The sequence below is a fragment of the Diabrotica undecimpunctata genome, chromosome 9, assembly GCF_040954645.1.
Source record: "Diabrotica undecimpunctata isolate CICGRU chromosome 9, icDiaUnde3, whole genome shotgun sequence".
NCBI classification, from domain to species: domain Eukaryota; kingdom Metazoa; phylum Arthropoda; class Insecta; order Coleoptera; family Chrysomelidae; genus Diabrotica; species Diabrotica undecimpunctata.
The window spans coordinates 128135830-128161132 of record NC_092811.1 but is presented as its reverse complement, the minus strand read 5'-3'; the positions used below and the strand labels follow the sequence as shown (position 1 = coordinate 128161132).

Genomic DNA, 25303 nt, shown 5'->3' with positions numbered 1-25303 from the left:
CTTTTACGATATAGTGCTTTAAGTAGTTTTATAGACTATTAAATTTTTTACAATAAATTATCTGCTAGGTTATCGGCCAAGGATACTGTAAAGTATCGAGCTGGTAGCTGTTAAAAAACAAAACCATGTAAACATTATATCTGTATCTGTACTATATTATTTTTGTTTTAATTCTTTGTGACGCCTTCTTCGTCTTTTATTACTAACCTTTTAAGATATTGGCTTTTCTTTTATATAAATACTGTTATTTTTCTAATATATGTAATGATTTAATACATACCTGTTAAATGACTTAAATTTGTCAAGGACTCAGTTATAAACAATGTGAAAAGAAGTAGATTTTTTATTATACAATAAGTTTTAATAAGTATTTATAAGCAAAAAGTATGTGTTATCTATATGTAATACTCTGTATCACTATATTTTGTTATTTAGTTCTCAACTCTTTACATATACGAACTATAAAAATATTTAAATCAAAAGTGTGAAATGCATGAATTCAATTCTAAATGTAGAAAAGTGTTTTTAATTTAAAACTTTGTGGCAAAAGTGAACTTCCGTACACACACGTATAGCTCATTCGCTGTGTTGCCGATTTTACTTAGTTTCATCCATAGATGTATGAATAGTTTTCATATATATTTTTCTCAAAAAATATTATCGTTAGGAACCTTCAATACACATATTCCACATCAATATTACTGAAAAACATCGAACACTAGGCTTCCACAAATTTAAAAATAAAATTAACTCTTTTGATGCCTACTACTCGTTATGAAACATTAATTTTGGACTAGATCGCTTTTGTGGTTTTTGACATCATTCCATGTATCTTTCTGCATAATTTCAAGTTTTAAATGAACTATCACTGATATTTAAAGCTACGTCTTTCATCCCAATATTTTGTTTTATATGTTTCTATTGAAATCATCATGAGCTGACCTACGTTCACTATCGAACGATAGGTCATTTTGTTTTCATAAAGACGATCTGTCTTGAGCATAATCCTCAATTTCGGTAGCAAATTTCAGCAGGTAGTCGCCGTTATAGCTTTTGCGTTAAGACTCCCAGCAGGCAACTAACATATGTGAAGAGAAGAATGGTTGATTCAAGCCAGAATATTAACTTCAACGTCAATTTAAGCAGTGTCCTAAAGGCGGATTATATGCGGATATGTAGTATTCTATTAAGGCTTTATTTTTTACTCGTATATTTTTCAGCTTTTCTAGTTTTTTGTCAGTTTTTACACCATTCTTTACAACAATTTCCATTCATCCAGATCGTTAAAGGCCAATCCTTCCTACAATCATTATATCATGTTTTGAGTGTTTTTGTCATCTACTAAATCAAAAAACCCACCTACACTCTCTACAGAAATTAAAGTCAAGGTCGTCCATTGGTGGGATGTCTCTATAAATTCAGGCAATCTCCTTTAACCAAGAGTCTCAAATTAGACTTACAGATGTTCACCATTATAGACAGTACGTTCAGACTCTTAGCACTGAAGGAATATTTGCTGAGACCAACACCAGACAAAGTAATGACTGGCCGATCCAAGCTATAGTATCAACTTTAACGCCACTACAACCAATTTTCTTGCAAAGGTCTGTTGGACTATGTAGTAACTTTCAAGATGTTCTATCATGATTTTTCAAGTTCAATGAATACCACATTAACAGTTAATTATGTTTTTATAGCTATATTGTTAACCTTTTTTACCGTGAAATTCTTATCCTCTCTGGTGAATTATTCTAAATCGTGAAACATCGTTTCTTATTAACATTCTATTATGTTTTGAGCCTTTTTGTCATCTGACAAACTAAAAAGCTCATTCACGCTCTCCAAAGTAATGAAAACCAAGATAGTTTTTTCAAATCCGACCCTACAGAATTCATCAATTGTTTATTGTTATAGCACATACTTTCAGAGTCCTAACAGTGAAGTTGTCTTTGCTAAAACCGGGCGTGTTCGAAGATGATAATGACTGATGATTTAAGTCAGACCACTTTCTTTTTCTTCTGCTGAATATTTGCACACCTACATTCAAAATCTACCTTATTCTGCGACACTATTAGTAAGTGTTGAACATTCATTCTATGCCATTGCTCTTCTGTCAAATCCTCTGCGGTTTTCTATATTTCCCTCAATGATATTCTGAGCATTCTGCAATAGATCATATTTCCAATGCTTCTAGGCATCTCTTCTTCTTCCTCTTTATAAGCAATTCATTGGCGGATTAATACCTCTATGGAAGGTTGTCACTCCATCTTTTGCGCGGTCGTCCGATACTTCTTCTGCCGGTTGTTGACTTATCTATTGCTATTTAGACGTCACGATTCTTCTTTATTCTGCTTATGTGGTTATTCCATTCTTTATTTCTATTTTGTATCCGTCCATTTATACACTTTACATTTTCTTCTAATGTCTTCACTTCTCTTTCGATCTCTCAGCGTATTTCCAGTAATTCTTAAATTAAATTAAATCTGTGGACCAGTCTTTGCAGACTATCTTCATCTTGGACTATCCATATTGCGTTGTCTGCATAACAGAGTATTTTTATTTCTTTGTTTTCCATTCTGTATCCTCTTCCTTTGTTAACGCTTTTGATGATTTCATCCATGATCAAATTGAAGAGCATGGAGCTCAATGAATCCCCTTGTCTTATTCCGCTGCCGATTTCTATAGATTGTCTAAGTTGTCCATCTATTCTGACTTCCATTTTGTTGTTTTGGTAGATGTTTTCGATAGTTTTTATAATATTTATGGGAACTTCTCTATTATACAGAAGATGGATTACATCTTTGAGTCTTACTCTGTAGTTTTCTGGTTTTTTTATCTCCTTTTCGGAATAGTAGAATTAGTTCCCTCGTTCTCTATTGTAGGCCTCCCATGGTATTTAATTTTAGTGTCCATGCCTCAACTCCATACAGAAGGACAATACACATGTCGCATTTATTAGTTCTATTTCGAAATCCTAAGCGTGGTTTTTGGTTACAGACAGTTTGCTTTCATTTGGTGTACTTGTTTCTGGTTGCTAAATTCTTTTATTTCTATATCTGGATCCCATTTGCTGTTTAGTGCTACTCATAAATATCTAAACTTTTGAACGTTATCAGTCCCATTGCTTTACTTGCAATAATTAATCTGTCTCATATATTTTGTAAGTCTTCTATTCTTTCTGCCATTAGTGTGGTATCAATTTCGTCGTCAGTGACGACAGCGTCGTCTAATGCTTCTTTGAATATGAGTTTAGAGTACTTGTTGAAGTCCAATGGAGACAAGAGACAGCCACGTCGAACACTTCTTTAAATGCGAATGTTTTTAGTGATATTTACGGAAAATTTTAAGGTTGCATCTTCCCTCCAATAAAAGTTTTGCATTAATTCGTCTAGCTTCAGGTTTGGCCATTCATTTAATAATTTACAATGCTGTACCCTATCAATTGTGTTGCAAATATGATTTATCTCGTTTCCAAAGTCTTTCTAAATTCAAATTAAGTCACATACCTATTTCATACATTCAATGGATGCGATTATGTATGGTCTTCAAGGAATATTTTTAGAAAGACACTCTTGTAAGTTAATGGCCCTAATCGTAGCATTGGAGGGAGTTTCCTTCAGTAGTTTTAATTAGTTTTTTTTTCCACAATATGCAGTGACCGACGTTGGCATCCAATGCTCCATATGTTCTGTAGTGTCTGTAATAATACTGCTACATTTCTTCAAATTATCTTAGTCTGCAGGAATGCAGAATAAGAGGTTGATCAAGTAAAAAGTAGAAAAGATCTGTGAAAGAAGGGCTGGAAGAACAGGAACACTCGGCGTTGGATAACATAACATATATAGCTTAAGAATCTTATTCACCATTTAATTCTTTGAGGTCTTAAATATCTAGTATTATTGTTTGAACAAAATAGATATCAAGATTTCTCATGCCTAGCTTCATTTAATTTATTACATTTAAAAATTACGCGTAATATTATGAAAAAATTATGAAACGGCAACACTGTAATCGATGTCGGCGGTACTATAAACCTGATATACCTGATTATACTTTACTTATTTATTACTTTATTTACGTGTACTGAATTGCATTTTTGCCCTTTACGTTCATGTTTTTTCTTGTTTCTTGTTAATGTTACTGTATATAGGTGTTTTATGCATTTTATTATTAAAATAATTTTGAATGCCTTTCATTTTGTTTTTAGACCAATTTTTAGATACTATAACTTACTTTTTGAAGTTCTAGTAATACTAATGTAAAGTAATAAACTATTTTTTTAAGAAATAATATTACATATTACCTTATTTTGACTATTTTCGCCGGTAAACACATATTTTGGTGCCAGACTTAATGAAGTGTTAATAATTTTGCTACGCTGAATCCAAAAATACATTCAGATGTTAGCTATCATCTCGTGTTTGTCTTTTTTATGCATACATATATTTCTTTCTTCCACAATTGTGGTTTCCTGGTGGAATTGTTTACCAAAGTGTCCAAGTTAAGCAGAAAACCTTTCTAGATGATTGTGGAAGGAATGGATCTTAACGTTCATGTTGCAATCAAGAATTTGAACCTTATTAAGTATATTCTGCAATATTTATTCGTAATTTTCAGACTTATAATTACCAAGAAAATTAGGCATAATTTTAACAAAAGAAAACGCGATTGGACTCAATTTTGAGTCACTTATTATCTAAAGTGTGAGTATTATATAGGTGTTCTTATCTGAGATCTCTCAATATTCCTGCTTTAAATTTTTCCTTGTTGATTGATTTATGTTTAATCTCTAACTTTCTAAGGAAAATATTGCATCCTGAAGATTTTTTCCTAATATTTTGTGCTTCCTTTACAGTGGACATACTCCTGGGACCTCGGGTTCTACTCGCTTTCTGGCTTCTTGTGATTCCAGCTCAAAGCTTTCTTTTCAACAGCAGCATGTGTTTTTTTAAGAGTGTGGCTGTAAGAGATAGTGGTAAAGAGTTTTCTAATGAAAGAAGCGTTTAATAACGTCTTCTAAGGATGAGGGATCCCTGCGTTCATCTGTCAATAATGATCAATAATCGTTGCAGCTTCGCTGACCAACCATAGATCTCCTAAGGCAAAGATTGAGGGGTACATGCGATATGTCAAAGGGCTTTCCGTATTTTGTTATTTCTCATACTTGAACAGGTCACTAACAGTCATTTATGGGTTCCTCTTGATTTCATTTGTCTTTACTGTGACTGCGATAGTTTTTACACGGTTTAAAGTCGTCCAGGTGTTCCAGTCGAAAGTCATACCGGATAATCCTCTCCTTAAGGTGAAGGGTTTTTTTTTCTAGCGGGTTGACTGGCACATAATGCGAAAAACCTTAAACTTTACGTTAGTGATAAACCTGTTGCTCATAGAGTGGGGTAGGTTTCTTGTATCCGGTTTTTATCCTGCTTGTTTCATTCAAGGCAATGTCCTGATTGATGAAGGCAAAATTGAAAATCACATCTTCCGTGCAGTTGTTCTTAAAGTGTCAGGGCATGTACTCCAGTTATTTCCAGCTAATTTTCTTAGTAAAGTGTTTCTGCTGACGACTTTTATCCTTGTATTGTGATAATGGTGCTTATGTTAAAGACCTATCCAAAATTACTCCAAGCTATTTAGGTGTGTCTATGTTGCCAGACCTTTTTCTCCCATATGACTTGCAATCTTCTCGCATTTGTTGTATATAGATGGAAAGCGTTTATTTCTGCTGTTGAAGGTTTCAGCTTGAGCTATTTTTCCTTATAACGCTTGAACGGTTTGTCTAGTGCAATTTCGAACTCTTATTTCATATGAAAGTTTGTTACACTGCTTTTTTATAGCCAGGCATATAGGCAGTATTTTTCGTCTTTTATTAGCGGTGTTCACTTAATATATTGAACATAATTGTAGTAAAGTGCGATTTCTTGGGGCAAACCATTTCCTTTATTTGTCCATCTGCTTTTTCTCCCTTTGTAGTATACTGTGTAATCTCCTGTTCTGTAGCAGACCTCAATAGTTTAGATTCAGTCAGAGTCTTATATATTTTGCCCAGCAGTTTTTGTGTGAACACGGCATCGTAGTCAGCATGTGTCAATAAACAAAGGCTGTAACGAATAATATATTGCCTCCTTATTGTCGTATACTTTCTTCGCCCTTGTTGTATAATGGCACAGTTGCTCAACACATCTTTTGTGATACAGCATGGGACATCTATGTTTTTCTTGGTTTCCTTGCTAAACCCTGGTGTTATCTTCTCTTTTAATCTGTATTCTCCATACTGAACAATATAGAAGTTCGGATTCGAATCCATGCGCATCGTATAGGCGAAGAATTAGTGAACGAAAACAAGAATAATTGTTTTTGATATATCATTGCACACTATTCGTCAAATCCGACCACGTGACCCGTCGCACATCACAATTGGACCAATAACAATTCAGATACGGTGTAATGTCGTTTTGGCAGTGTCACCATGCTTGTTTTTCTATACTCGTCAAACCCTATCACGTGACATGTCACCCGTCACAATCGGACCAATTACAATGAAGATACCACGTAATACCTTTTTGGCAATGCCGCCATGTTTGTGTTTTCTATATACTTTTATTCTATTCGTTAAATCCTATTACTGACCCCTCACACGTCATAATCGGACCAACAACGACGGAGATATGATGTAAAACCTTTTTGACGTGCTGCCATATTTATTTTTTCACTTATTCCCGTCGCCATCACACTCTAACAATACCGCACACATCGCAATATCGTTGCTCACTCTTACACATTAGACATAACCCTCTAATAGGTACTTCTCTCTCTAACAAATTGATTTTTCTGTATCTATAGTGATGGCTGCTTTGGTTCTCTACATATATGTATAACAAAAAGTTTCAACGGTTAACATAACTATGTCTGATTTTATTTTCGAAAAACACTCTTACAAGGAGGCTAAGTTTCAACTGGTCAACGAGTTCAGACGTAAATAAAAAACAACAGTAATACACTTTGCATATTTCCGATGGCGATTAAAATTTGCTCTTACTGTTTATTGCTGCAATACGAATGAACATTATGAAACATCTATTTGTTGTCCATTTCAAAACTAGGTTTGTTATAAGACAACTAATTGTATTTTTGGAATTATCGTGCTGGATCAAATTAGAAATGTTAAAATGTGTTTTTGATGCACCAATTTTTTTGTGTTTGCCGGATTCTGAATTATTAAAATATGTAAATATATGCGTGAAATGTTTTAGCAATTTTATGGTGAGTTACGACAAATGCCATTATGTTAAGTTTTCTAAGTCTTCTATTAAAATAAATGTCGAATAGAGTTGTGATCAACGGAAGATTTTGAACTGCGTGATCCTAATTGGCTTTTATCATCAAAAAGCTTGTAGGTTATAATTTATTTCATAATCTTCTTCAATAAGTGTTTTGTTTGCACTATAAATACCATAATGCACTCAATTTAATATATGTTTATAAATAAATAATTTTATTCATCAGCTCGAAGATATTATCAGCTTTCGTCATATAAAGATTTTGTCTTTATCAAGCATCATTTCATCTGGAGCGTTCGTCGTAGCTCACCAATAATCGATGCAAAAACGCTATAATCACGTCGTAACCTCAGCTCATGTCGCACTACCTTTCCTCGGTAGTAAGCTTTGCTCCAGAACTAAATAATGAAATATGGCATTGTCATTTATGAACCTGAGCACTGCGTAGAGTCCTCACAATACCCGTTGACACACAATCCCTGTGTTTTGGTTTCAGGTACTATTGCGCCGGCGCGTGAAATACCCAAAGAGGACACCATACAAATAATCCTTGCCAACCTTAACCTTGTAGTACCCGTAGTGGCTGCCGTACTGGTCATAATTGTTGCCATAATTGTGATCTGTGTCTTGCGCGGCAAAGGAAACTATAATAAAGGTACAGTCATATGTTTGTTATTCTAGGTACAATCGCCCCTGCGAGGGACATGCCCACTATGAAATTGCTATTTCCATGGATTCCGGACTGGGTGGATTGGAACATCGCGGTGCCGGTTGCTGCGACTGTTGTTGTTGTGGTTGTTGGTATTGTTGTCATTTGCGTTGCGCTTTCAAGAAAAGCTCACGGGCCTCTACAAACCAGACTGCGCAGCGACTGTATGTGTATGGCCCATTCTTTCATCTCATCGTCTTTTGCTTTTGTTTTATGCCTTTGCCTATAGAAAGTAGATCTCTAAGAAGTAGTTAATGTTTTTGGTCATTGCATAGGTAATTTATGATTTTATTTGATTATTTTTGATGCTTCTACAAAAAAACTGTTAAATAAACGAAAAATGAAAAAAATTAGATCAGAACATAAACCCATCTCAGAGATGTTGCTAATACGAAGGAATCTTATTGAGTTATCTGGAGAATCATCTTTTTCTATGGTAAATATAATAGTACTTACCCTTTAACTCGGCCAATTATCAATATTTCACAGTACATCAAGTGAACGTTTCTTGTGACGTCTAAAACTTGTCTGTAGCTGTAAAATCCGTAGCAATTTGGAACTGCAAACACCCCTCTAAACAGCTCTTAAAGCATAATAAAATAACTTTGTTATCGTTGCCAGAGCATAAAGAAATTGGCAAAGAAGGTGCTACTCTTTTTATCGGACAAGAACCATCGTGCAGTATCCCAAAACACCAAAGCAAATTGTATTCGTCAAACTCTATAACCTGGCACCTCACACGTCACAATCGGACCAATAACAACGGAGATATGGTTTAAAGCTAAGGAGACCGTTAAAGAAGACGATTCTCTTTTTATCGGACAAGAACCATTGTGCAGTCTCCCAAAAAACCAAAGCAACATACAGATCCTGCGAAAATTCAGAAGAAACGACTGAACGTACTGTCTGTAACAATATGACCTTTCGCCAACGGAATAAATATCTGAAACAGCTCTTTTTAGATCCCGATTAGGCAAACAACGTAGCTTCGAAACGTATAACAGGATTCAACGACGCGTGGACCTTCAGTACTAGCGCCAAACTTGCCATTTCAGACGCCGTGGAGTAGGACAGACTTGGCGATCTTCGGTCAGCGCGGTGAGTCCCGTTATTTGTCGTTAAATCAACGCCGTTCAAAGGTGGTCGGGCGTTGGCGCGCAAAAGTATATAGCCCACACGCCATACGAATGGTCCGACCATATTTCGACGCGCTAATCTTGAAACTCATACTATATACTAGTGTAGAAAGGTCTGCGGGGCCAAAGACACTAGCCTCGTGGTAGCTGAAAAAAACCTACTTATATTACAGACATGATTGCCTAAGTCGTAAAAACGAGGCAGTAATTAATACCACAAAAGATTCAAAAAATGGTTTTCTTTAAGAAAATATGCAGGCAGCTGTATTATGGAATTCTCATTGCATTGTCTTGGTAGGCTTCTTCGAAAAGAGAAGAATAGTAAATGGCTAGTAATATGCTAATATGTTTCAACAACCTAGCAACAAATTGAAACAAAAATGGCCTCGTTTGGCGAAGAAGAAAGTGATTTTCTATCAAGATTACGAACCTACCCTTAAGCCTGCAGTTGTAATGGCTAAAATATAAATATTGCTGTGTAGACTTGCTACGAACAACAGAATAAAAAGTTCTGTAAAATAAACTTTAATAACATACTCCTTATCGATATCTGCAACCATTAGAAAGGTCCAAAGAGACTGGAAAAAGACCTCGGCAAGACAAGCAAGAGTATTATTCTTCTGTAAGTCTATAATACGATTCTACAAAATATGTAATAACGGTAGTTCTTAAATAACCAATATAAAAACCCACTTTTAGTATTTTTATTACATTAGTCATTCATTCTGATCAGCTATTATTTATGCAATGACCATAGTTAGAATCTGTCAACTAAAAACGTTTTTAAATGAAACTTAAAATATAATGAACCAAAATAAACTATTATTTGCTGTGATTATATTGATTTGTGTTTTAGTTGACCTATTAATAAATACAAATGGAGTAGAAAAGCATAACATGAAAGTCTCTTCAATAAAATATGATTCTAATATTGTTATAAAATCTATTCACTATTGGATTTTAAGTTTTTTACTCCACATTAATTGGAACACTGAAGAAATTTTGTATTTTAAATAAATTATAACCGTCGTAACCTGCCCTGACGTCCTCCAGAAGTTTTTGGACAGTCCAAGCTTCCCAGAGTGTTTTAGTGTATCTTGAAGCAATTTAGGACAATCCTAAAACATTTCTAAGCTGTATTGTCATCTTCCAAAGCCGTAAAACACTAACTACTTTCAAAACTCCCCTATCCACTTATAAACAGACCGTAAATATTCCAAGCTATTCTTCAGAAGTCTTTCCAAGACTTCTGTAGATTTTGACCGCTCCTGATGTCCGCCAGAGCTTTCTAAAACATAATCAGAGCCATCTGTGTTGTTCTAGGATAGTCAAAAAATATTCTGTAATGTCCTGAATTTCTCCAGACTCTTTTTAAATATGTCATTATAGTCTCTGCTTCTTCAAAGCTTCTCAAAACATTTATATATAATTATATAGTATTCTAGGCTGCCTAGCTGGTCCTAGGAACATTCCGAGATAGTTTCATAACATTATAAGGTAGTTCATGATGTTTAATACCTCTAATATATTCCGGCATAGCCTCGAAACCTTTTGAGACTATCTTAAAATATTTCAGAAGCCTTTGAAACATTTCAGGCTGTTCTGAAATCTTTCAGAGAAAATGCGTTAATCCAGTGCAGTCTCGAAAAGTTCTGTAAAGATTTGAAACATTCCATGACGCAGATGACTGAAATCACCAAGAGCTTCTTCAATTATTCTAGATTAGCCAAGCCACGCTGTTCTAAAATCTTCCTTTGCGTACGAGAGAGAAGAAAGTGCGAAAGTTTAGCAAATACATCTTACACATTGTAAACTGCTTCTTAAGTCCTCCAGAACATCTTGAAATATTCCGGAATCTTATCAATATATTCCAGAAGATTGTGAAATCTTCCAAATACTCGCGAAATATTCCAAGTTCTTTTGAAATTTTCTAGAGTCCATTGCGTCATTTGAGGGTATCTTTAAAATGTGCTTAATTTTCTGAAATTCCCGAAACATACCAAGGCAATCTTAAGTTCTTTAGAACTTTATACAAAACAGGATTCAGGATTCCTTAGTGCCTTATTGCCATATCTTCTGAAATATTACAGACTGGTCCCGAAAATCTCAGGCTGTTTTAAGTCATCCACAGACTCCTGATTTTTTGGGTACCTTTATTAAACTGCAAATCTTCATCAACAGATCAAACCAATTTTTAATAACTGTAGTGAAATATTACTTTTTTAATAATAACAGCTATTTTGTTATAGTCGATGCTCCCGGAAACTATTATATATTAGAGACAACATATTTCAGTGTTCTAATTAGAAATCAGATGTTCAGTTATCAAAAAATATCTTTTTCAACTTTCTATTTTTAGTTGTGTTACTCACGTCATCCATTTGTATAACTCTTCTACTCTTAAAACCAACAATATTACTATATTTTTTACTCTCTAGATGACGTCGTCTATAACCAATCATGCAACGCCACTAATACATTGGACAAACGTCGTCCCGATTTGAGAGACGAACTGGGATACATCGCACCGCCCAACAGAAAGTTGCCGCCCGTACCTGGATCTAACTACAACACCTGCGACAGGATCAAGAGAGGTACAATAAGTAAGATCATTTGCTGCTTCTTATTCGCATGCTTATTTACGTTTACCCATACCTCACTGTCAGTGCCACCGTGTCATTATATCAGTAGGTATTTTTTGTTCATTTCGGAATTTATCAATCCTTATATTTAATTATTTCTACGCTAGCTAGAGAAGAATGGGAATTCTTAAAAAAAACTTTTTAGACATAATTTTGAAGTACCGAAAAAAGACTAATACATATAGCAATGTTTTTTCGTAAGGTATTTGAATACATTTAAAAATATTTATTAATATAACATTGTTTTTAATTTCCACAAAATATAGTTCATTTGATATGTTTCGCAGAAACATCTGCTACTGAGAAGTGTGATAATTTTATATACAGATAATTCTGTTACAGATAATTTGTACATTTATAAACAATAATTGTTGCCTCCCTATATTAGTTTTAGTTCCTCTTAAACTGTAGGTTTAAGATGGTTGATTTCTAATATTTTGAATAAATAACTGAATAACTAATTTATTACTATTTTGTTGTATATATCAAATTTCAGAGTTATATGGTAAAATTCATGATTCTCTGTAATTCAGATTTGTAGGATCTGTGGTGATTTTTGGCAACTTTGACTTGCTGTTTGGCTTGTAACACAGTGGAGGCTACTTCTCTAGTCCTCTAAATTTCCTATAATATTACAAGGTAGTTAACAATCCTTCTAGACTTTCCTGAAGTCTTCCAAAAATTCCCAAAACGTGCTAACCTGTTCTAAAATCTTAGAGACCTCTTTATGTTGGTCTAGAATTGTCTTGAAGTATTCTAGATTTGTGTGACGGTCTCCGGAGCTTTCTAACATATTCTTATAATATATCAGGCTATCTTGTGGTCGTGGAAGACATTTCAAAAATGTTCCAAAACGTTCCAGACTATTCGGAAGTCCCTCAAAGATTCTAACACATTCTAGGGTACATTTTAAGTCCTATAGAGCCTCCATCACACATTACAGATTCGGTAAGATATATTCCAGAGTCTTGATACAACTTGGACTTATAACAGTTCTTAAGGTTCTACAAGACTCTGTGATATATATTACAGGCTAGTTCTAGAATGATCACACGCTTTCTGAATATTCAAAAACATTTCACACAGATTTGCATCATTTTGTCTGCCCTGGAACAATTTAGTAGAGCTCATAATATTTTACTGTGTGTCCTTTACTTCTAGGCATTCCTGAATAGGTCAATACATCCAAGAAAGTGTTGAGATTGTTTTAAGACATCTGACACATTGTAAGCTGCTTCTGAAATCCTCTAAAAATCTTCCACAGTCTTCTGATACATGTTAGGCTTTATAAGTAAGATTGGTAAAATCTTTGTTAATATTTGGCAACTTTGCTTAGCTACTTTTTCCTTGTTCTATATTCTGGTCTCCTTTTATCAATTCCTGATCTTTTTATCCATCAAATCAGTTAAAACTGAAAGAAGCTGATATAAAAAACAAACTCCAACAGAAAATATACGAAAACTTTGATAAATTAGATACTAACATCTACGAGATAAACCAACAATGGGAGACATTAAAAAACTACCCCCTCGTTCCATGCAAAGAGATATTAAAAGAACCGATAAGAAAGAGAGACAACTGGATGACCGACGAAATACTCGGCAGGATGGACCAAAGAAGACAAGGCAAGGACAAAGACAGTCACAATTACAAAATCATTAACAATGAAATCAGAAAAATGATAAGAGAGGCAAAACAAACTTACTATGAGGAAAAATGTAAAGAGATAGAAGATCTTCAGAACAAATACGACCTATTCAACCTACATAAAAAGGTTGAAGAAATGGCAGGGCGGCAAAAAAGAAACCACAACACAACTCTTTTGGATAAAAATGGAAATACTATGATAACGACTGACGAAAAGCTAAAACGATGAAAAGAATATATGCAAGAGTTCTTCGACGATGAAAGAGGAAACCTACGAGATAATATATCTTTCGAGGACAGAGAAACAAGTATAGAAATTACAAAGGAAGAAAAATTGTATGCACTGAAGAACACCAGAAACGGAAAAATCCCGGGGCCAGATCAACTGCCTATTGATATCCTTATAATAATACTGTATTTGCTTCTCTAATATCGATTCTACCTTTAGTGTCTGACTCCCATCACCTAAAATTAGGTCCGCCATCTTTTGGACATTCGTCCCAGTTTTTTTTTCTTCATCTGCATGGTTATACAAGTCATGTAGTTACAGATTCCAATTATATTACTTCTCCACAACTACCTCCCATTTCCTAAGATTTAATCCCTTATCTGTTGGATGTTCAGCTTACTGCCCCTATGACGTTTCTTATGGCTGTATGATTCCCTTTCGGTCGCTGGCTTAGAATTGATTCCAGATTAGCCATGATACGCTACTATAGAATCTTCAAGAGTTCTTGCGTTATCCAAAGACAGTACTGAAGTATTATATAATGTTCTGAAGTCCTCCAAAGTCTTGCATAATATTCCAAAAGTCTTAATTCCTACAGCGTGTACCACAATATCTCAAAATAGCTCGTAACGTTTTAGATTGACTTGAAGTCCTACAAGGCCCCATGATAAATTCTAGGACAGCTCCGAAACATTCCAGACTCACTAGATATTCTCTAAATACTTGTAACATATTCTAGGCTGCTCCTATAGTGCTCCAAAGTTCCAATGACATTACAAGTTAGTCACCAAACCTTCTAGATTATATTGAAGCTTTCCAGAAACATCTGAAATATTCTAGATTATCGTGCAGTTTCACGGAATTCTCGGAAAATTTAAAAAACTGTCTTGGGACCTCCGGAACCTCGTAAAACATTCGAAATATAAAATTTCCGACTATCTTGTGGTTCTGAATGACATTTTGATAAATGTCTGAATTATTTGGAAACATTCGGAAGCAATCCAAAGATTCTGATACATTCTACAGACTTCTTAAGTCCTTAATTACCTTTATGAAACACTACAGATTACTCAAGTCTCATTCCAGAGATTTGAGTACTACAGAGCCCTCTAAAACATTCAAAAATAGACTTACAACAGTCCAGAATGTTTTAGAGCCCTGTAGGGCCCGCTAACATATGCCACAGCTTATTTTCGCAACATTCATGCTTCTTGAGTTTTCTAGAAAATGTAAGTTCTATCCTGAAATATTCGAAGCTGCTCTGGAACCATAAGGAACCCAAAAAAACATTCCTGATGTCTTTCAGAACCGTCTAAATATTCTTGGACCAACCCTTTACTTTTTTTCTATAACTTTTTATTTTTGAAGACTTCTTGGTTTACTTTTTACTGGTGGCCGAAGGTACCTAAAGGGGCGCATTTTTGTCATCAAATTGTTAATAATTAAAAATCCTCCAAGCCCACTGCATGAAATATAGAGGTTTTAGTTAGTGAGGTTCATAAAACTCAAAAAAGTTGGTTAGTTATTAGGCCGTTTAGTCCTAAAAAAGATACTTTTTTACCTTACTTCTCCATACTATAAACTTTCTGAAAGACACAAACAATCGCCGAAAGAAGAACATTTTTTTTTACAAAAATAAAGATGTTTTTTATCATTTTCGGTAATGATTTCGTTCAAATACGAAATTTCAAACGTTAAAAACACTTCAAGCATGCTCGGTTTGTAAAATTTGATAGTACATATAGAATTAATTTCCGAAATGAACAAAAAATGATATAATTCTGATCTTCATGCATTCCATGCATTGCTTAATGTTTAGAACCGTAGCTTCCCCCGATTTTCGACTTTTTTTGCTGTTTAAATGTTACAAAAGAGCCTTTATTAACAGTGGGTTTACCGCCAAAACAAGACTCGCTTCTGCGATAGTTTATACTTTTTGTTTTGTTTTATAATTGTTACGAATAGGAGCACATTACCGTTCTCACTCCACTTGGGATCCCAGGAGGCACTTGTATGAAGAATTGAGAAGTAGGAGAGGCTCAAATGAGACTGTTCATACTCATCGAGGTAAAATTTTAGATCAATTTTAGAATGAATTTTAACTATGTAATGCAGTGAAATCAAAGATATGTGGTAAATTCACAGATCAACAATACCATCGTAAATAATTTAATTGTGCTGATTCTAAAAATAGGTCCATATTGTAACGAGGATTAAACTAATGTTTACAATTTATTTGCGATAATGATATGCTACAAAATATTGCCTAAAACTCCTACATTAAAAAATAAACGGTCTTTATATAATGAATCCATCCTTTCTATTCATCCAGTCTTCGAGATGTTTAGTCAATACGAATTAAATAATCGCGTTAGAGAATTTAAGCCACGTTTGAGCCAGGTCCGGATTTGTTACACTGCCTACTTTTTAGCTCTGACCGTCCTGATCAGAAATTCCTGGCACATTTTCTCTGCACAAACCTTGGAGAAAGAGATCACAATCCACTGTTCTTGAAGAGCAGGATCCCTTCGTATTAATGCAACACAATCATTTCGATCAAGCTTGTGACAATCTTCCAATCTAGGTTTTCCAGTACAGTTCCTTTGTTTGGTAAAAGTACTTTTCTTATGTCATAAAGCTGTTAACGTGCATAGTTTGCTTTTTTAGTAGAAGATCTCTTTGGTCAACAGGTAAAACGACCATTAGTGGCGATCTTCTAAACGCAGCACTTTATCGACTATAGGCTGCTGAATTTTCAACTCATCCAATCGCCTGAAGCTTTAGTTAAATACTTAAAGAGATTCCCTTGGTCACGTTCACGTCTTAGGTGCCATAACGACCTATGAAGACATCTTATAGGAGAGTAAAAATGTCAATATGTTTAGAGGTTCTTGTTTTTCCTGTTTCATTTGAGCCGACATATGGAGCAAAACGAATTATCACATAATTTATTCTCTCTTTAATTTCATACGGACCTTTCCATTGTCTTTGAAGTTTAGAAGACAGGCATCGTCGTCATTGTGGATAATATAGCCAGAAAAAACCACCTACTGCAAAGCTTCCATTCGTCACCGAAATGACTTTTCATTTTCTCATTGGTTATATGGGCATGTTGTCGGACAATATCGTGGAAGTTATTCATACAGCAGAACTTTAGGTCACACTTTCTCTTGACCATTCCATCTGACTAAGGATGCATAGGTATCATTCTGGTCTTATTTCTGGAATTATATACGGCTCAAACCATTTTGTAAAATAATCTATTTCACCAAGGTATATGTATTTCCAGTATAATTACTACTCTTTCTACTGGTGATAAGCACTTATGTTCTTGAAAATCCTTTTGAGAACCACTGGAATCTTCATCTAGTTCCTTTAACTCATCCTACAATTGCTTTACGATAAGATGTTTCATCACTTTAATTGACTGAACACATTAATTATTGTTCGCAAATATTTTTAAAGTCCCGAAAACGGTTCAAAAGTCCATTATCTGTAGTATTTAACTTTCTGACATAATTTATTATTAGTGTATAAATTATTTAACAATTTATTATTTTATTTTTTTTTGTTTTCATTTACCACCACCAGATCTCTATAACCTTTGAAAAATTTTGGTTGGAAACATTTGTAAAAATTATCACTGTATTGATTCAAAAACAGGTATAATAGGTGAAACTGCATCTGGGTTTAGGATTCTTTCTGTTTTCTCTTTGAACCATTAACTTTATCACGACTTTTTCTTGCTATATATAAAATATTTTTGGAACCAGCACTCCAAAAATAACAATAAACAATCCCGTAGGACTATTGTTGTTGATCAGTGATATATATCCATTTGATTTCATTAAAGAGCTTTTCGGCGCTTATCAAAAAGTATTTTTGTAAAGAAAACATTTCCAAATTTGACTAAAGAAGCTCTGTTTGCTGTGATGGTTGACATTTGGTATACGGAAAGTTGCACTTAAAAATATTGTACCAAAAAATGTTGTTGCTAAAACTTCGTCGCTTTCTGAAAAAAAAAGGTATAGTATTCGATCTCTTGAGCTAAAAGAGTGTAATAGCCATGACTCTTAATTTTTATTTAGCAAGTTGATTTTATACCGTCAAAAAAGGACCTTAGCTTGCTATATCATATAGGTGGTTTATTTTGTGATACCTAATTATACATACATATACATTTGAATATATAATTCCATAATTATTTTAAGCTATCTTAGGCTATCATTATACAAGTTATGTTAGGTTGAGTTAAGTCTATATAAGAATATCATTTCTTATAGTTTTGCTGACTACTATTCCAAGTACTCCAAAAAAAATCACTCGAAAATGTAACAATTGGAATAACAGTCAACGGCAGACCCCTCAACAATATCAGATATGCCGATGATATTATACTAATTGCAGAGAATATACACAATCTACAGACACTTTTAGATAATGTAGTAAATGCTAGTGAGGAAAGCGGACTAACGCTTAATGCTAATAAAACAAAATTTATGACAATTTCCAAAACACAACAACAAGACATTTTAAACATAAGAGGGATTCCAATAGAAAAAGTAAAAAAATACAGATATCTCTTCTTCTTCTGGTTCGTAAACGTTTCGGATGTTGGAAATCATATTGGCAATCATGACCTTGCTCGCTGCGGCTCGAAACAGCTCCGTTGAGGTTTTCTTAAACCATGTTCTTAAATTCCGCAGCCATGATATTCTCCTTCTACCGGGTCCTCGCTTACCTTTGACTTTACATTGCAATATAGACTGCAGCAGGGAGTAACGGTGCTGATTTCTCATAACGTGTCCCAGATATTGCAATTTTATGCGTTTGATCGTAAACACAATCTCTGGTTCCTTCTTCATTTTTTACAGATGTCTAGGTACAATTATTAATGAAAATAACGAGTATACAGAAGAAATACAAATGAGAATTGGAGAAGCTAGAGCAACATTTAATAAGATGAGAAAAGTATTATGCAGTAGAGACCTTAGTTTGCAACTCAAAATAACAATATTACGTTCATATGTGTTTCGGCGCTGCTGTATGGGGTGGAGGCCTGGACCTTAAAGAAAGAGGTGAGCGATCGACTTGAAGCATTCGAGATGTGGACCTACCGAAGAATATTAAAAATAAGTTGGGTAGACCGAATAACAAAAAATGTTGAGGTCCTCAGAAAGATGACAAAGGAAATGGAAATCATGAATACGATTAAGATAAAAAAGTTACAATATCTCGGCCAGGAGAGAGATATTGTATGTTATGAGAGGGGATAAATATGTGTTGCTACAAACCATAATGCAGGGAAAAATACAGGGAAAACGAAGTATTGGGAGAAGACGCATCTCCTGGCTCAACAATCTGAGAAAGTGGTATAATTGCAGTTCCGTCGACTTGTTCAGAGCTGCAATCTCAAAAGTGAAAATAGCTGTGATGATTACCAACCGGATTTTGACATCTCTTCAAAGTAGGGAGTCAAGTATACATAAACTCCACGAGTAAGAGGATGGAGGCGAAAAACCTTTGCTCCTTCTCCATAGCGGCGGTCGAAAGTCATCGAGAATCTCCGAATACCTCGGAGGATGGTCCGACCGTACGACAACAGTCAGGGCGTTTTTTTATTTCAATGATTTCTTAGATAATCCTTGGTTTATAAGAACGGATGGGGTTATAGTTCAGGAATTCTAGTCTGTCTTATGTCAATTACAGCCTGACATTCGATGTTCACAGTTTTAAATTATTTTATTGGTTTTTAAGATCGAAGACACTCTGTACCGGAATTTTCATACACATATATTTTGTGACACATTTAATATATGGAAGAAAAATTCTGATATAGTCAGTGTCTTTAGAATATTTGTCAGTCATCTTGTTAATATGGTTTTCTTGTAACCATTTTAACCAAGTGCTTCCTTTAGAGAAGCAAGTTCTGCGCAGATATTGTCGCAAAGACGAGTTGATTTGGAAACAAGGGTATTGACGAGCACTAAATGGTGGATGAATGGATTTGGGGTTAATTTTTCTTTATCGTAGGTCTAAGAAAGATAAAAATAAATCAGTCTCCGTCTCGATCGTGAACTGGGGAGTATTAGGTTGTATACCATTCAGATAGGTTTGAGAAGAAACCAAAGCATCCTCATCATGAGACCACGTGATAGTCCATTGCAGCAACTTTTATTGTAGAATTGATTTTAAAAGATAAGAAACATGCAATGTTTAACGAGAGATAAGTGGTTTTGTTGGATAATGTGTTTGGTTTTCGGAATATTTAGGTCACATGTTTGTGAAAAATTTAGAATCTTACGACAATGTATGGGGATCCGATAGGATATTAATGGGAAGTTCAATAAAATGAAATACTTTTAGGCAAATAACAAGAGAAATTGAGAAGACGACATTTTCGGCGAGAGCTGTAGGGTTTTGTAGAAGTATTTTACCGTTGGCTGCCTTTGACAGTTATAACGTATGGTCCTAAAGTTTTGGAAAAAATTTCAAAAGCATATAACTCTGACCACAATAATCTTATAGTTTTATTAAATTATTCAACAATTTAACTTAACTATCCTTATTATAAATCAAAATTCAAATGACAGACAAGGGACCATTATTTTCGATTTGCCTAATAATTCCCCTGACACGTTGCATCATCCTTTGGACGACCTCGGCGTCAATTTCTCTAATTTTTGTATATATGCGGCGTCTTAACTGTTCCTGATTTTGTGCTTCCCATCCGTTATTATAGACTTTCCGACTTAATATTGCCCAGAACTCTTCAATTGGACGAGCCTGAGGTAGGTTGGGGGGATTGTCTGCTTTCGGTACAAAGGTAAAGTAAAGTTTCGACTTGTTGACGAAATGCACTCGCCTTAACGCGCGGCAACATCTCGGAATTCTCTCTAATTGATCCTCTGTGTATTTTGGAGCTTTCCTTCTTTTCCGGTAGATAATATTGTTACTCGATAGGATCCTGTATACTGTAGTCTTTCCAACATGAAATCTTCTGGCCAGTTTTCGCTGTGAGACCCCGATTTTGTTCTTAACTGCTTCAATCAGTCTTGCCTCTCTTCTATGGTTCAATATCCGCGGTCGGCCACTTTTACGCAAGTTAACACATGGTATCCCTTCTTCACATTCTCTGATTGTGCGATAAATTGTCGATTTGCTTATGTTTTGATCTCGATAAATATTAACAATATCTCGTTTCGACATTTGCCCAACCCTATTATAAACACCTCGACGAATATCAATTTTATAAGACATTTTGCAGAGCACAAACCAAAATATTCTGCTTTGTTTATTAAATGTCACTAACTAATGACATTTCAATTTCATGGCCTTCTTTGTTAAATGCATTTTGCTTCTCAATCAGACCAGGTGAAATTTTTCCCAAAACTTTAGGACCATACGTTACGACAATGTGACCTAGTAGAATATCTGAGTTATGGATTTTAGAGGTGTTTTTCACGAACAATTAGAGTTTTCTCCATTACAGCAGAAAGAGAAATTTTATTGATGATGCCTTTGGTTTCTAGATAAATTGTGGTAACTTAGATTTTTATGTAAGTATTGTAAGTTGAGATTTGTAAGTTTATAAATATGTATAAGAGTAATTGTTAAGGGTGATTATGGTGTTTCCTTTATCACCAAGAAGGGATTTAATTGAGGTTTTTTTTCTAGCTTGTTTCGGAATTACTGAGAATCACTTTGGGGAAGGAGGTTTTAAATTTAAAAGAATTATGGCGAGGGTTGGAGAGATGGCTTTTTCAGTTTGGCAAATAATTATCTTAATGCTAACATGATAGAAAGTGTTAAAACTGGGGTGTAGGAATAAATACAGTAGATAATATAAACACCACAAGAAAAGAGTATGAGAACCCTAAAACTTGTAATTGAATAAAACCATGGGATAGTTTTTAAAAAAATATTTTTGTTATGGCTATTATAATATTTTAGCTCGTATTTATTTAATATTGTTTTATTTGTTCATTTAAATCCATTATTCATTATTCATTGCCTAAATTCATTGGTTTCTATTTTTTCTTATTTAAATTCAGCATTTTTTGTGGCAATAATTTGCGTTAAATTCAGTTTATTTCAATATGTGTCATCTACGATTCAATAATTCGGAAAATAAACGTCAGAAGAGAGGAACCAGCTCTCTTTAAAACCAGGCAATGAGTTTAAGTCAAACTGATTGCCTGGTTAGCCCGTAAAAATGTCACTACTTGGTTAGTATTCTTTCCTTGATAGTTCCACATAAGTAAACTTTAGATGAATAACATAATTTAACAGTTTTCTATTGATAGCTGCACATCACCGTCGTAAATCTTTTCACTAACCCTTTCGTTAATAAAGTATATCATTGATCTGAGTATTCCGTTATTCTGAGGCCGATAGCGTAAATTTTTCGAATCAACTGGTATGCCATCAGTGAAGTAAAGGCTTTTCTGCTACGAGTACTTGCTCGTCTTTAAAATGAAAACAAATTTGACACCTTCGTCTTAGTTGTGAGAGTTTTTAGTCCATAGTAATGTCACCTTTCGAAAAGTCTCCTTTTGATTTTGTAAACATAACTTTCTTATCGCTGGCTACCGACGGAGCAGTGGATCTCGCAAAGGTATGATAAAAAAAAGAAGAAAGACTGAAACGACAGTTCGCGCGAACCAAAGATTGTATTCCTATGGGTATATACATTATATATATATATATATATATATATATATATATATATATATATATATATATTATATATTACGTTCTAACACGGCTGTGTATAGTTGTAGAATAAGTCCCCCCATCTCCCACTCGTTCTTTTTCATTCTATCTCTCTTTTACATTCACACACTACGTGGAGTCGTAAACACAGTCCCATGCGTGTTTCTTGTTAGATGTTGCTCCTTGACACGTGCTCTCTTAAATTCATAATTTTTAATTTCATCTTGATGAAATCATGGTAAATATTTTTAATTGTCATGCCTGTGGTTACTTTGTATACATTGAGGTTTTCTATTTCAGTTTTACTCTCAGTCCTTCAGTTTTGTCGGTTATCTATCTATCTATCTATTATTAACTATATTGTCGGTTGATCTTTTTATTTTTCTTTGCCCCCTATTTAATTCATTAACGTCATTGGTTCTGCAGCCCCATCTTTTGAAACCTATTTCCTTATTTCCGACCTATTTTTTACAGCTTGGTACCAGTTGACCACCTCGATCGTCCTGGCATGCTTGTTCACATCATCCTTCTTCTTGATTAGCTTCTTCATCTAGTTCAAGATTGTCCATTAGAACATCTTTAGAGTTTTTGATCGAAGAGTTTTGTAGAAGAGAAGCTTATTTTTAGACCGTGTCATCTCCAGTCGATAAGCCAGTGAATGCCACATAGGTCTTCAGCTTTCTTGGGTAACATTCTATATGAGTAGTTGTAAGGAGTATCTAGTCACTGATTCTTCTTTGTGGCCTGAATTCTACATGTTCAATTGCTATTTCTTGAAATATCGTTAAAACAATTCTGTTATAGATCAGTGTTTTGAGTAGCTTGTGAGAGTTGCATAGAAAATTAGACAACTAGATTTTTGCAGATTTCCATGATGGATCAGGAATTCTGGGGGTACCTATGCCATCCGTGTCCTTGTTAATGTCTTTGATAATATTTGAGATTACTAAAATTCTGTATGGTTTTTATTTATCTTTTATATGATCTTACTTAACCACCCAAATAATAAATAATGATAAAGAAAAGGGTCTGTATAAAAAGGATATATCTACAGACGAGAATAATAAAGGCTCAACATGCATTCAACACTTTAAACAAAATTTGGCAAACAACAACAATTAAAATGTTTAGTAGCTGCATAAAAGTATACTATTTTACAGAGCAGAAACATGGAAACACGACAAAACCACAACTAAAAAATTTCGAACTTTTGTAAACAAATCTTTGAGAAAAATTCTGAAAATATACTGACCCGACGGAATAACTAAAACAAAACTATGGGAAAGACAAAAAAAACTAACATATCTACTCAATCAAGGAAAAAATTAAAATGGATTGGCCATACTTTGATGAACGATCAAAACAACATAGCGGAACAGCATTTGGATACCAACCAGAGGGGAAAAGAAAGAGAGAAACATCAGATAACAGCTGGAAAAGAATTACAACGAGAGAACACAAAAAAATTTGACTAAGATGGGGTGAAATCAAACAACAACCATGAAATAGAAGAGAATAGAAGGAACTAGTACAGTTTATCCAGAGGATGAACAAGAAAGATGATGCTCTAACCTAGCCAGTCAGCAATCTTACACTTTTGACACAAGGAGAGCTACTTAAAGAAATATGATTTTACTTATTTTATTTGAAGGTATGCACAAGTTCATAATAACCTTTTGTTTTATCTGTTTATTAAAAAATTCGTCTTCTAGCATATCTCGTTTTTTCCTTTTGTATCCTATAAGGCAAAAATTCTATTTTTCCATTTGGATTATTCTTTCTCTTTTCTTTTTATTTAGTCATATTGACTGTTATTGTTCATCGTTGGCTCTTATTCTGCTGGAATTTTATCGTTTCATCCCTGTCTAGGTTGATCTGAACTTTTTATTCTAATTGGAGATTTGTCTGGGGACCGGGGAGCTAGAAAACAAGAGAAACTTATTATTCTATTTTACGGTGATACATACAAAAGACCATATTGAATATAACTGAATAAACATCACTAACAAAATTATAATTTCTTTACAATGTTTATGTACATATACCCCAATAGAATTCTACTAACTGCATTATAAATGTTCTATGTGTTTGCTTTCCTCTACTAACCCAAGTAAGTTTAGTTGTAAAGGCTTCTTTGCTGAGCAGTATTACCGCATGTGGCTCTCGAGGGTTGATTTTAATATAAAATTTGGCCGGAAGTCAATTCTACAGGGTGCTAAAATTGTTTTGCGTCAAATTAGTATTTCGAGATCCGTTATACACATATTTCAAAGAAAGTGGCTATTTTTCTCAATTCCCTACAAAGAGTTTGTCCTTTGTTACAATTATATTAATTTTTGAACGTCAAGGATTGATACAAGAACTGGAATAATTAGATGTTTCAACTTTTTTAGTATTTTATTCTGATTCTCCGTCGTCTCCTTTCAAAGATTGCGATCCAAATGCAATTGTATCTTTAAAAACTCTTGTACCAAAGATTTTTGTGGATGAGAGGTCAAAATTTTCAATCGAAAGAAATTGGAAGATCAAAGCCTTGGTATACAATTGATCAATGTGTTGATATAAAATCGACATAGTGTATTGTATGCAGTGAAGACACCGTAATGTACCATTCGAAGAGCACTTCAAAATTACCGTGAAGGTAATCATAATATATCTGCAAGAAACGACTGATTTTTGCTCTTACAGTCTAATCGAATGTCTCCAAAAAGCAGTTGCTGGCAGAAAATCTAGGAAGCTTGGAGATCACTTGTTCCTTTATCCACTCTACATCGGTAACACAGGCACAAGTGGTTATACCTTGCTCAGATTTATCACAGTTTAAATAAAAATGATAAAAGTCGAGTTCCATTCTTCTATAACTCCAGATTTAGGCAATATTCATCTGGAACAAAGTTTAGAGAAGTCAAAGTGAAAAATTTGCTTCAGTATTTTAAAGAATAGTC

The 25303-nt window shown here is 34.3% G+C and overlaps 1 protein-coding gene across 5 annotated transcripts in view; it reads left to right on the top strand.

Moving 5' to 3' along the window:
• Dscam1 (Down syndrome cell adhesion molecule 1) overlaps positions 1-25303 on the top strand; it is a 501009-nt gene that overhangs the window by 434965 nt on the left and 40741 nt on the right. For 4 of the 5 annotated variants that reach the window (XM_072545254.1, XM_072545251.1, XM_072545252.1 and 1 more), the window contains exons 15-17: positions 7777-7935; positions 11564-11728; positions 15609-15710. In XM_072545254.1, the coding sequence (XP_072401355.1) occupies positions 7777-7935; positions 11564-11728; positions 15609-15710 (426 nt within the window). Of the gene's footprint in view, positions 1-7776; positions 7936-7961; positions 8160-11563; positions 11729-15608; positions 15711-25303 lie in introns of all 5 variants that reach the window. The other variant, XM_072545256.1, reaches the window with a different exon arrangement.